Source organism: Bos grunniens, chromosome 3 (genome assembly GCF_055505025.1).
Source record: "Bos grunniens cultivar Pamir isolate PY7600 chromosome 3, Bosgru_T2T1.0, whole genome shotgun sequence".
NCBI classification, from domain to species: domain Eukaryota; kingdom Metazoa; phylum Chordata; class Mammalia; order Artiodactyla; family Bovidae; genus Bos; species Bos grunniens.
In genome coordinates, this window is record NC_141167.1 from 86,964,471 (window position 1) to 86,978,907 (window position 14,437).

At 37.1% G+C, this 14,437-nt stretch overlaps 1 protein-coding gene across 9 annotated transcripts in view; it reads left to right on the top strand.

The window, feature by feature from the left end:
- GPSM2 (G protein signaling modulator 2) overlaps window positions 1-13,617 on the top strand; it is a 113,885-nt gene extending 100,268 nt beyond the window's left edge. For 8 of the 9 annotated variants that reach the window (XM_086391566.1, XM_086391562.1, XM_086391567.1 and 5 more), the window contains 5 exons: window positions 2,598-2,668; window positions 4,363-4,539; window positions 6,862-7,021; window positions 7,912-8,129; window positions 12,803-13,617. In XM_086391566.1, coding sequence (XP_086247692.1) covers window positions 2,598-2,668; window positions 4,363-4,539; window positions 6,862-7,021; window positions 7,912-8,129; window positions 12,803-13,030 — 854 coding nt within the window. In that variant the 3' untranslated portion in view covers window positions 13,031-13,617. Of the gene's footprint in view, window positions 1-2,597; window positions 2,669-4,362; window positions 4,540-6,861; window positions 7,022-7,911; window positions 8,370-12,802 lie in introns of all 9 variants that reach the window. The other variant, XR_015160598.1, reaches the window with a different exon arrangement.
- The last annotated feature ends 820 nt before the right edge of the window (window positions 13,618-14,437 follow it).

Consider the following 14,437-nt stretch of genomic DNA (forward strand, 5'->3'; position numbering starts at 1 on the left):
AATGAGAAAAGCTAGTATAAAGGGAAACTTAAACACATTTCTGTCAGGAATTGCTCCTGTCAAAAAACTAAATATTATAAAAGATGGCGGTTCTTCCCAAATTGATATATATTCATTGTGCTGCTAAGAAAATCATGACAGCTTTTTCATGGAACTCAATGAGGTCGTTCATGAATTTACATGAAAGAAAAATGGGCTAAGAACTCAAAGCCAAAACATTTCTGATGAAAAACAAGAAATGAGAAGTGCTTTCTGTACAGATATAAAGATTATAAAGCTAATTAAGACAGTGTTATTGGCATAGAGACAAATAGCTCAAATAGGATATAGAGCCTCTATATTTTTAATCCTTGCATATATGGAAATTAGTATCACATAAAAATTCCTGATGGACCAAAGATTTAAATATGAAAGACAGATTTAAAGCAGTAATTATGATCAGCCATCTAACACTTGCTAAATGCTTACTGAGTACCAGGCATTGACCAACCTCTTTACAAGTGATGATGCATTTATCATCACACAGTGATATATAAGGTAGGTATCACTGTTCTTTACAAATGAGAAAAACAGAATGACACAGAGGTAATTGCTCAAGGTCATATCACAGTGAGTGAGTGGTCTGTTCAATCGGTATGGTATCTCTGAAAGTAAAGGAGAATATCGTCAAGATATCAGAGAGCGGAAGGATTTCTCAAAACACAAGAACAAAACCATTAAGAAGACTGACATTGAAATTAAGAACTTCCTTTCATTAAAAGAAACCATAAAGATAAACCACAAACTGAGAGGACATGTGCAACACAAATGATTAAAAAGGATTTGTATCCTCAATGTATAAGAACTCCTATGAATTAAGACAGATAACCTAACTAAAAGATAGACAAAAGTGATGAATAGAAGAAATACAAATAGCCCATAAATATGTGAGAAGGTGGGCTTCCCTGATAGCTCAGTTGGGAAAGAATCCGCCTGCAGTGAAGGAGACCCTGGTTCAATTGAGTCAGGAAGATCCCCTGGAGAAGGGCTAGCCTACCCGCTCCAGTATTCTTGGGCTTCTCTTGTGGCTCAGCTGGTAAAGAATCTGCCTGCAATGCGGGAGACCTGGATTCGATCCCTGGGTTGGGAAGATCCCCAGGAGAAGGGAAAGGCTACCACTCCAGTATTCTGGCCTGGAGAATTCCATGGACTGTATAGTCCATGGGGTTGCAAAAAGTTGGACACGACTGAGTGATTTTCACTTTTTAACCCATTTAATCAGGGAAAGCTTCCCTGGTGGCTCAGCTGATAAAGGATCCGCCTGCAATGTGGGAGACCTGGATTTGATCCTTGGGTTGGGAAGATCCCCTGGAGAAGGGAACAGCTACCCACTCCAGTATTCTGGCCTGGAGAATTGCATGGACTATCAATGAGGTTGCAAAGAATTGGACATGACTGAGTGACTTTCACTTAATCAGGGAAAACCATAGTGAGGTAGTATTGGTGGATGAGGTGGATGAAAATTAAAAGGCCTGATACCAGTTTGAAACAAATAAGTAATAGAAATCCTTACGCAGTGTTGATGGGAGTAGAAGTTGTACTCAAAAGAGCAGTCAGGCAACATTTTGGTAGAGTTGGAGATGTACCAGCCGTATGATCCTGCAGCTCCACTCCCAGTTACACGTCTGACATCCAAAAAACAAAGCCTTGCTCATGTACATGAAGTATTTCCAAGAATTTCTATAGTAATATTGCTTACAACAAATAATTGGAAGCAACCTAAATATGTCACCAACAGAAACGGTATATGCTTTCTTAGTCCTATAAATCGCATGAAAACTGAACTCCTCGTAGCAACTTGGATGAGTCTCACAAACATGAGATTGCTCAAAGGAAGCCAAGTTAGAGAACACACAGTATGAGACCATTTCTATAGCGCTATATAACAAGTTCCATTGCTTAGAGGTGTATCATGTGTAATAAAAACATGAATTATGGAGGAAGAGGGATTTTATAGGGTGAGTTACAAAAGGGGCAGTTAATGTGTTGGCCATGGTTTTTTTCTTAAACTGGGTATTATGTATTTCTTGGCTATAAAAACTTTTCATATTTAATGATACCTTTTTGAAAAGGATATTTGAAGATCTTTTTATTAAACTTTTTTCCTGACTGGCAGTAAATCTATTGTCAGTGGAGATCTTAAAATGGAAACAGATAACTGAGAAGTGTTTTGGGGATGTTATTTTGATTCTTACCTCAAAATTGAAGGCCTTATGCTTTCCTTATGTTTTTACTTTTAAACTGCTCTACCGTTTGGGTAGGTTTTAGGAGACTGTGTGTATCATATAAAACCAGTTATTATGAAATGCCTTTTCTAAATTAAGGGGTAATGTTAGTAACCAAAGTTAGTTTCCAACCAAAATCTTAACTTCCTTACATCAAAATGTTTTATTCATTTAGTTGGTGTGGAAAATTATTATTCTTGAAAGAATATATGTTTATACATGTTTCCTCCTTCCATATGGGTTTGTGGAGCAGACTTTAAATAACATAGTGATGCTGAATTTGCAGTCTTAAGGGCTCCCTAGTTTATTTGAATTAACATTTTTTTCCCAAAGGTGCACGCCCCAAGTTTGGACGCCGACACAGTATGGAAAACATGGAGCTTATGAAGTTAACACCAGAAAAGGTTGACAGTTTTTCTGTTTTAAATTTCTTGAACTGTTAAAATATTTCAGCAACTTTTAATTTAAATGAAATAATTTAAGTCCTGTCATATGGATAACACTTGAACATTTTCCTTTGAAAAGAATCAAGTACAGTGCAAAAACAATGTGTACAGTATCGTGCCATCTGTTCAAGAGAACTTTTATGCATATATATCCTTTGTAATTGCATGGCAGCAGAAGGGTATGTAAGATACTTGACAACTTGATTACCTCTGGGAAAACTGCTGTCTGGGTTATAAGAAATGCTTACTTAATATACTGTTTTGAAGTGTTTGAATATTTTACCAGGTACATGCACTACTTTGTTTTTCTTTAATTAAAAGAAGATCAGGGAAATTAAAAAAAGGATTGAGAAACTTTTTCAACTAAATATCAGCAACATTATTGGCAAGATTAATGATACTTATGATCAAGCTAGTTTTTCTGGCTGCACTTTTGAAAAGCTTTTTTAAACAAAGCAATAACTCTTTATTCAAGATGCATCTTCTCTAGGATTTTGTTGGTTTTTTAAGTAACAGAGAAGGGACTTAATTGGGAAAAAGGTTACTGAAGAATAAATCTAGGCTGCTTTCTTCCACCTCCATTTATCTTAAATACACTGCTATGGTTTGCTCTTATTTGTTTATGCTGTATTGATATTTCTTAAAACACTTTTTATAAGATATATTATAATAACTTGGGAAACTTCCAATGTGCAAATTAAAATTATCAATAATCATGCCTTCCAAAAGGAAAATTAATATTTTTGTATTTGTTCATCTTGCATTTTATATGAATATTAAGATACTGTTTTATAATACAGTACTATATCAACATCTTAGTGTCATTAAATATTCTTCTGCTCTATTTTTATAATAGGCATATGATTTTTGAATATTGACATGTTTTGTGTAAGTAGTCATCATGAGACCAACATCTGATTTGAACTAATTTCCAATATATATTTTTAATTACAAACTTTTTTTTAACTTCTGGTTAACTTCTGAAGGGCTTTGTGATTTTCTCCAAATATTTACCTCTTATATTGTGAGTGTGGTTTGCAAATCTTTAAATCTATAGAGTATTAAAAAAAAATAGAAAAACTTTTAAGTCAGTTTAGATCTTCCTTCTTCTAGTAGGTAGGAACCTAGTAATAAGCAGCAAAATTAATTTGGTGCATCTGTAAGTGGTACTAACAGTAATTCCATGAGAAGCTGATCACATTCAACCCTGTAATTTTCCAATAGACAAATGATGATAAGGCTTTATCTCTAAGTTGTGATTTTTTTTTTACCTCATAATAAAGTCAAAGAGTTCAGTAGTTTTATCAACAAAAAATTACTACTGCTTTGTAAGTTTTAGATGTCAATTTTTAAGGTTAAAAATTCTAGATATTCAAACTTTCCAATTGTAATTGATTTTCAGGTAACTCACATTGAGAATAAAACTTCAGCTTCTCTGACCATCCAAATTTTATTTTTATGACTTTTGGCAAACTTATTAAGATTTCTAAAAACCTCCACTTTAATATTTTGATAATAAGAAATTCATAGCATACATTTGGTCGAAGCTTTTGAAAACAGTGAGATATATTGTCAAAAAGGAATGTATTAACTCACCCTGCTCCCAGTTACTGTTTTTTTTAATGTCCTGTTTTCCATTTGTAATTCTGTAGGTACAAAACTGGAACAGTGAAATTCTTGCTAAACAAAAGCCTCTTATTGCCAAACCTTCTGCAAAGCTCCTCTTTGTCAACAGACTGAAGGGGAAAAAATACAAAACTAATTCCTCCACTAAAGTTCTCCAAGACGCTAGTAATTCCATTGATCACCAAATTCCGAATTCTCAAAGGGTATGTTTAAAATAAGTTTTAGAATATTGTGTTTTGAGTTTTTTATATTCATACTGGATTTTTATAATTTATTATTAGATAGTCAGTATAAATGTCTTTCTTATTCAAAGTAGTCTTCTGTATTTTCCTATTTTTTCTGTATTTTTCAAAGCTAGAAACTAAAATGTCCTCCATTCAGTTTAGAAGTCAGAACAAATTAAATTCAGATGTTCAAGGATTTTTAAATACTAATTTAAAGTGAGAACTGTCTGCATGCATCAACTTTATTTCTGTTACTAAAATTCTAATAGAGTTAAAAACAATTTTGCTTAAAAGTGAGTGTAGGACTCATATTATTAAATATAACAAAATATTTAGAAATTGAAAAATACCATGGGATTACTGGTAAGTATCAGGGGTATCTCTAAGCTACCCTGCTGCTGCTGCTAAGTCACTTCAGTTGTGTCCGACTCTGTGCGACCCCACAGATGGCAGCCCACCAGGCTCCCCCGTCCCTGGGATTCTCCAGGCTCAAGAACACTGGAGTGGGTTGCCATTTCCTTCTCCAATGCATGAAGGTGAAAAGCGAAAGTGAAGACACTCAGTCGTATCCGACCCTCAGTGACCCCATAGACTGCAGCCTTCCAGGCTCCTCCATCCATGGGATTTTCCAGGCAAGAGTACTGGAATGGGGTGCTATTGCCTTCTCTGAAGCTACCCTACACTGATAAAAAAAGATCAGATAAATTACAAAGAAGCTACTTCAAATTACCAAGTCCATTTTTCAAGCAGTGAGAACCTTTGAAAAAACTGTGGTAGTCTTTTATTTAACAGATTTCTATTGATCTTGTTGTCAGCATTTTATTTATATCTGCACCCTGCAGTGTTGTTTGCCTTGATTCTATCAGTTTTTTACATGTTTCTTACACATGTATGACTAACAAAAGGAAACATTATGAGGTATATAAAAATGGTCCAGGAATATTTTTGTAGATCCACAGCAGAACTGGAAGGCAATATCTTTGTTCAAGGTTTGAGGTCTTAACCAAGCACAATTAGCCTAACTGAAGATGTCTGTATTTTCGGAGACTTGTTGTCTTTCAGTGTGCAGAATTATGAATTAAGAGGCTTCATGCTTCTAGAAAAAGTCTTGTTAGTGATTAATGCATTTGACTGTAGCTTATACACATACTTACCATTCCCAAACCTCAAGCCCTCTTGTTTTCCTTACTTCAGTAAAAGGGATGCTGTTTGTACACTGTCTCCCAGGCTGGGAACGCAGGCGTCATTCTAGACTCCTCCTCCTTCCCTTCCAGTTAATCCCTAAGAAATCTCTGCTACTGTGTATTAATTCTTAATGTACTACTTTATCTTACCCAAATTTCTGGAATAGGTACCTGCACTAATCCCTCTCCCTGCATTATTAACCTCTTCAAACCAGGAAGGGCCAGCTTTATTTCTGTACAAAACTGCTTAAAGTTGACTATTCCATGCTCCTCTCATTTTACATAGGATAAGCCTTAATTAGCTTGTTAGTCTGTCATACAGAGGCCTTTGTCTTGGCCTCCTCTTCTCCCTTTCTTCACTACCTGTGCCTGCCCTTCAGTTCATTATCCCCTGAACACTACAAATCTTTGGAATTGCATATTAATCAGTATGAAACATCTTTACCCTGCAAATGCTTACGCTCAGGAACTCAAATATCACGTAAGCTTCTATTTCACCTAAGAATTAATTGCACCCTTCTCCTAGGGCTCATAACATTTTGTGTATATGTACTTCAATAAAGACTATCATTGTGAAAAAATTACCTTTGTTAAACATTAGTCATTTTAGTTTTGAATCTTTCCAAATATAGTATAACAGGTATCCCTCTTTCTCAAGTATTCATTTGAAGTTTATATTTTTTTTCAGGATCTTCAAATCTTTACAGTAAAAGACCTTAGAAGTCACTATATCAAGAAAATATACACGCTTTCTTAGTTTATCAGTTCTGTTTACTTAAATTCTGTTGTAGAATCTAAGAGCTGAACTTGAACCTGGGGCACATGTTCCTATCACTGATATTTGGGTAATTCATTCAGTATCTGTAACAGTTCCCCTAAGTCTGAGGTACACTTATTTAGCTTTAGAAATACAAGGATCAAAAAGTAAAATAACTAGAAATGCTTTTTGTTAGTTGAACTGAAATAACTATTACCAAGTGGTGCCATCTTACACAAAGAAAATGTCAACTTTTTACTCTAAATCTTCATCCTTTGCATTTGAGGTAGATGATATTGTTTCACTGATGATCTAAGGATAATACTGGAATGTTGAGATTTTTCTCTCTCAATATTTTAGAAAATCAGTGCAGATTCTATCGGCGATGAAGGGTTCTTTGACCTATTAAGCCGATTTCAAAGCAATCGGATGGATGATCAGAGGTGCTGCTTACAAGAGAAGAACTCTACATCAGCTGCAGCGGCAGCTTCTTCCACTCCCCTCAAAAGGATGCTAAAAAGTAAGTTATCTGTGCCTCTCTTGCAGTTTGAGTATTCTCTTTGATATTCTTATAGTTATTTCTGAGAATTTAATTCTTATCATAGGAGGTACAATAAAGGAGCCTGAATCGAAGTATATTTGAAATGCTGGAATTTGTACAGCTTTAAACAAGGTTTTGTTTTAGTTCCCCTGAGTTTATCTGTATTTCTATCTAGTGCTGTGTACTTTCTAATAACTATATCATACTGCCTCCTGAGCTTCCTAGGGGTTGGGGAAAAGAAAATCTAACTTAACAATAATAAGGAAAAAATTTTAGTTATACATACCTTATGATTACATGTAAAATACGAATGTTTCATGCGTGGTTTAAAAAAGAAAAGCTTAGGCAGACTGAAGTGGAATCTGTGGCTATGGCTGAACCTGAAGCTAAGGCTTGCCTGAGCCTTAGAAAGATTAAAATAGGTTGGCTACTTAAAATTTTCTATTTCAGCTATCAAAAGACTTCTGAAGATCAAGACTTGCCAGCAGCACTTATAGTTAGCTCAATGTCCTGACCAGAGCATGAAATAAAAATACTGTCCTGTCCCATTCATCCTGGGCTGAGAAATTATGTAAGAAAAGCTATTTACCTCCAAAATCTAGCCCCATATCTTATAAAGTTGCATATTAGGTGCTATTAGATAAAGGGAAATACAGTCAAATCCGAATAACCATATGCAGTACTCTGAAATTGATTCTCCCTTCACCACCCATCTAGTCTGGCCCTAGCCTATCAGTGACGCTCAGCAACAGAGCTAAACTAGAGGGCAGGGAGGGCACTGGGACTGAATAAGGCAGAAATAAATTATATGTGTATAATATGCTTAAATGACTGTTATTTTGGGATTTTTTTTTCCCCTCTATCCATAGCACCACCAGTTTCTGTGGTGTCCCCCAACACAGATGAATTTTTAGACCTTCTTGCCAGCTCACAGAGCCGCCGTCTAGATGACCAGAGGGCCAGTTTCAGTAATCTGCCCGGGCTTCGTCTGACACAAAACAACAGTCAGTCAGTACTTGGCCATCTGATGACTAATGACAACAAAGAGCCTGAGGAAGACTTCTTTGACATCCTCGTCAAATGTCAGGCATGTCTGCATAGTTTTGTCATTCTGTATATAGCTCAGATGTTGTTGAGAACTTTTGCAGTATTATGATTCTAACTTGGGAAAAGCTCATTGTATATTAGTGAGGCAATCAGTTGATTATTCGGGGAAACATTCCCTTGTGATAGCTTCTTCTTTTGTGTTCCTTTTGGCTGTGAGGTGAGGTGTTGCTGATGACTCCCTCTGAGCTGTGGTAGACACCGCAACAGAGACCTGAATAAGGTAAAGCAGTGAATATTTACTGAAAGAGCATTCCGTGCAGAGACAGCATGTTCAAGGAATGGCAAGGTGGCTAGTGTGACTGGTATAGGGTAAAAGGTAGAGGAGAGCTTAAAGGATGAGGCTGAAGTAGTCAGAGCCTAGATCATAGACTCTTGTAGGCCATGATGAGGTCTTGTATTCCAGATGTGACAGAAAGACATTAGAGGGTTCTGGGGGATCATCCTAACAACTGCTGAAAGAATGTGATGGCAAGGGTGTCAGAAGGAAACTAATGTGCTAATAAAGCAAAAAATATTGGTGACTTGGACTAGTGTGGTAGCATAGTGGTAAGTGGTCAGAATAGGGACATATTTTTGAAATTAGGGTTGGTTGGCAAGATCTGTTAATAAACTAGATGGAGGGCATGAGAAAGAGACTTCAGGATGATTCCTACCTTTTCGGCTTGAATAACTGAGTAAATTTCAATAAATTCAGTAAATTTTAGTAAATTCAGTGCCATGTACTGAAACAGAGAAGAAGAAGAAGAAAAAAAATCCTGACAGAAGAAAAGCCCTGGACTATGGCTTCATGGGTAAATTCTACCAAATGTTTAAACAACACCAATTCCAAAAATTGAAGAAAGGGAACACTTCCTATGTCATTCTATGAGGCAAATACTGCCCTGATACCAAAGCCAGTTAAGACTCTATAAGAAAACTACAGACCAATATCCTTTTTGAATATAGATGCAAAAATTAAAAAAATACTAGCAAACAGAATCCAGCACCATGTTAAAAGGATTATATGCCATAAAATTTGATGTGGTTTATTTCTAGAATCCAAAGATTGTTCAACATATGGAAATCAACCAATGTAATATACCACAATAATGAAATGAAGGAAAAAACAATCATCTCAATTGATGCAGAAAAATTATTTGATGAAATTCAACACATTTTCATGATAAACAAACTAGGAATAGCAGGAAACTACCATGACATAATAAAAATCATTTACCCCAGCTATCATCATATCAGTGCTCAGTATGTGTGATCATCATACTCAGTGAAAAAAGACCGACAGCTTCAGATCAGGAACAAGACATGGATGCCCACTTTGCCACTTATATTCAACATAGTATCAGAAATTTTAGCCAGTTAGGTAAGGAAAAGAAACAGAAGGCATCCAAACTGGTAAAGAAGTAAAACTGTCTCTGTTTTAGAGATAACAGGGTCTTTGTCTTTTCCTTTGGCTGCACCACATGGCATGAGGGATTTTAGTTCCCCCAACTAGGGATTAAAGCCATGATCCTGCAGTAAAAGCATGGAGCCCTAACCACGGGACCACCAGGAAATTCCCTGGAAATGACAGGATCTTATGTGTAGAAAATCAAAGATTTCACCAAGAAAAAAAAAGTTAGAAAGTCACAAAGTTAAAAGATATAATATCAACATCCACAATCAGTTGTGTTTCTATAAGCTAATAATGAATAGTCCAAGGGAAATTTAAAAAAACCGTTTCAATTACAGTAGGCTGTAAGTAGTATCAAAGAGAATAGTTAGGAATTAACCAAGAAGGTGAAAGACTCATACAGTGAAAACTACAAACTGATAGAAATTAAAGATGACATAAGTCTCAACGTTCATGGACTGTAAGACTTTTTCCTTCAGTGACGCCTTTTTACATAAATAAAAAATCCATCCGAAAATGCAGATGGAATCTCAAGGAAACCCAAATAACCAAAACTGTCTTGAATAGGAAGAACAATATTGGAGGACTCACACTTCCAGATTTCCGAATTTACTACAGAGCTACAGTAATTAAAACAGTAGCCCAGAAGCAAACACTCATATATATATGGTGAAACAATTTTCAGCAAGGTTGCCAAGACCATTCAGTATGGAAGGAATCTTAACAATTGATGCTAGGAAAACTGGATATCTACATACATACATACCTAATAACCATATACAAAAATTAACTCAAAGTGGATCAGTGACCTAAATATAAGAGCTAAAAACTATAAAACTCTTAGAATAAAACATAAGGGGAAAGCTTCATGACTTGAGATTTGGCTGTGGTTTCTTGATTATAACACTAAAGGCATAGGGAATAAAAAAGAAAAAGACAAACTGGACTTCATGAAAGTTTAAAACTTCTATGCAAAGACACTATCAACAAAGCACAAAGGCAACCCACAGAAAATATTTGCAAATCATGTAACTGATAAAGATTAATCCAAAATATAGAGAACTCCAAAAGCTCAACGACAACAAAAAACCTGATTCAAAATGGGAGAAGAACACAAATAGATCCTTCTCCAGAGAAGATATACAAATGGCCAATAAGTACAGGAAAAGATGCTTGACATCATAAATCATTAGAGAAAGGACGTTCAAACCACAGTGACATACCACCTTACACCCATTAGGACAGCTATCGAAACAAACCAAAAAATGCAGAAAATAGCAAATGTTGTTGTGGATGTGGAGAAATTGGCACCCTTGTGCATGGCAGGTAGGATTATAAAATGGTGAAGCTCCTATGGAAAACTCGATGCCAGTTCCTTAAAAAATTAAAAACAATTATCATATGATCCAGCAATCCCACTTCTGGGTATGACTGAAAACGAGGACATGAACAGATACTTGTTCACAATATGATACACCCATATTCACAACAGCCAAAGCTGGAAGCAACCCGAGTGTCTACCAACAGATGACTGGATAAACAAAACGTGATGTACTTACACAATGGAATATTTTCGGCCTTAAAAACACACTACAACATGGATGAACCTTGAAGCTATTATGCTGAGAAATACAGTCACAAGAGGACACACTGTGTGATCCCACTTGTATGGGTCAGTTAAGAGAGACAAAGGAGAATGGGGGTTGCAGAGGCTAGAGGGAGGGGAGGCTGCGGAGTTGTTAATAGGTGTAGAGTGTCAGTCTTGCGAGGCTAAAAAAGTTCTGGAGATGGATGGTGGTGATAATTACACAATATGAATGTACCTGATACCGAACTGTACACTTAAAAATGGGTAAAATGGTAAATTTGTTATGTTTATCTCAGTTTTTAAAAAAATGATTTACTGGAAGAGTACTGGAGAGCCTGATCTGGAAAAATAGGAATCAGTGGTCAACATGGGATATTAAAGTGATTTCAGAGATGGTGCAGTTTATGAGAATAACTGTCTGGCCTCTGACCATGAGAGCTAATGGATAAGGCAGAGGGTAAGGATGAGAACACCAGGGGAGAGGAGGTCTAGGAACTGAAGTGCCTGAGTGCTGGATGAATTAGAGGACAATGACAGGACCAAGAACTGGGACAGGAGAGATGATGAAGAGTGAAGCAGGTGTGTGTGGGCACCAGCGTGGTGCTGACGAGTGGCCAGTCCACCACTGCATCCGCACGGGATCGCGCGGCTAAATGTGTAGGCACATCGGTGCACAGCGCCTGGCAACACAGAGGGCACTCAGACGTCAGCTGTCACAGTCCTACTCTTCCTCGTAGGCTACAATACCAGACACCATCCTGTAGACTTTTAAAGTGCTTTTATTTTTTATTTGATCAAAAACATTTCTAACATACTTCTAAGAACCATAAGCTAGAACTTAAAGATTTAAATGCTTAAGACCAAGGGTAGGCAAACTTTTTCTGTAAAGGGCCATATAGTGAAGTGTGAAGTCGCTCAGTCGTGTCCAATTCTTAGCGACCCCATGGACTGTAGCCTACCAGGCTCCTCTGTCCATGGGATTTTCCAGGCAATAGTCCTGGAGTGGGTTGCCATTTCCTTCTCCAGGGGATCTTCCCAACCCAGGGATCAAACCCAGGTCTCCCACGTTGTAGACAGACGCTTTACTGTCTGAGCCACCATAGAGAAACTATTTTAGGCTTTTTGAGCCCTTTGGCCTTTGTTGCAGCTGCTCAACTCTGCCACTGTAGCAGGCAAACAGCCATACACAGTTCAAAACAAATGAGCACAGTGTTGAAATGAAAGTACTGTTGTTACAAGAACAATGGGCAGTGGACTTATGGTTTGCTGACCCTTGGCCAAAGACAGTGTTAAAAGGAAGCGATGCAGAGTTTCTGTACCTCACATTACCTTTCTAAAGATTTGGTAAGTTTTATTGGGTGATGCCTATTATGGTAAGATTATAATCTTGAGCTGTCATTGTGGACACAGGTGACCTTGTGTCTTAACTACTCTTACCAAAGCCATGAAGCTATGGCTATACTTCTGTGTACTATAACATAACTGGCATATTCTGATTATATAAGTCATTTCAAAGAAGCAATCTTACTAGTTTTCAGATCCAAAGACTGAGTAAATTTCTAAGCAGTTCTAAAAGGCAGTAAACATTTAAAGCTACACTTCTTATTGTGAATGGTAGACACAACATACCTTGGTGCTCACCTTATTTGTCTTTTAATCTCTTGTGAATTTCTAGGGGTCCAGATTAGATGATCAGAGATGCGCTCCACCACCTGCTGCCACAAAGGGCCCAACAGTACCAGATGAGGACTTTCTTAGCCTCATTTTACGGTCTCAAGCAAAAAGAATGGATGAACAGAGAGCTCTTTTACAAAGAGATCAAAACAGAGACACTGAATTTGGCCTCAAGGACCTTTTGCAGAGTAATGCTTTGTTGGAACTTGAAAATTCTGGGAAAAAATAAGCAAACCACTAGTATACTGTTGAATTTTTTTTTTTTTTAATGACCTTATTTCCTTTCAGAACACTGCAGGGAAATTCAATCTACTACTTTTTTCCCCAAAAGGAGAAAGTATAGCACTATACTACAGCTTAAAACGTTTTTAGCATGATGTAAATATTTAACCTTCAATAGTATAGTGTTCACACTCCTCTGGACACTCACTCGTTTCTGAGTGGAAGTGTCTTGAAAGGTGCTTCATCAACTTTTGTGATTACTGCTTGGGATTATGTTCTTTGGCAACTTGTCAGACTCCTTTACCTAGTATTTGTAAAGCAGGAAGTTAAAATGAATCTAGAGTAGGATTTAATCCTCTTGTTGGGGTAATTTTTTTACTCTTAATTGATAATGGCAATTTTTTATACCTAACCATGGATGTAGTGAGAAATTACGCTGTTTCATAAAAATAATATACTTGACCAATTGTAAAAAATTATATAGTCTGTTAAAGAATCTAGATTTTTTTTCCCACTAAGAAAATCTCTATTTTCAATATATTTTTAGGCCAAAGCCATCATAAAAGAATTTAAGAATAAACTTGTTTTAGTGTGGTTTGGCCTCTTTGTGTAATTTTAAAAATAATTTATGTACATACATATAAGTACAGGTATGTATATATGTACATTTGTGTGTGGGGGGGTGGTGTTTGTGTGTGTGTAATGGTTTAAAATTGTATGTTCTGTTGCACAATACTATTGTAAAGTTTTTTAGGACCCAATGTCCAAAAAAACCCCAAAACCCTTATGCTGCTGCTGCTGCTAAGTCGCTTCAGTTGTGTCCGACTCTGTGCGACCCCAGAGACGGCAGCCCACCAGGCTCCCCCGTCCCTGGGATTCTCCAGGCAAGAACACTGGAGTGGATTGCCATTTCCTTCTCCAATGCGTGAAAGTGAAAAGTGAAAGTGAAATCGCTCAGTCGTGTCCAACTCTTCGCAACCCCATGGACTGCAGCCTACCAGGCTCCTCCATCCATGGGATTTTCCAGGGAAGAGTACTGGATTGGCTTGCCATTGCCTTCTCCAAACCCTTATGTGACTATGTCAAAAACCTAGGCCACAAAAATTAAGTATGAAAGATGTAGGTTAAGCCCCCAGTTGTCATTAAGCCTCTTCCTCCTCCTTCCAGAAACTGAAGGTGTTTTACAAGGGGACATAATGTGACGTAAGTTTAGCGAAAGCAAGTCAACCAGGATGGGACTGAGCTGGGACTGGACTAAGACTGAATTGCGGAATACAGATGCCCACACCTGGAGCAAGCTGGCAACTCCTTCGCTTCTGGTTGCTTCTGATTCTGCACAGCTGCGATGGGAGCTAGGCCTCTGTTCATTCTAAAACTCTTTCAGGTGATTCTGATAGGCAATGAGAACCACTTC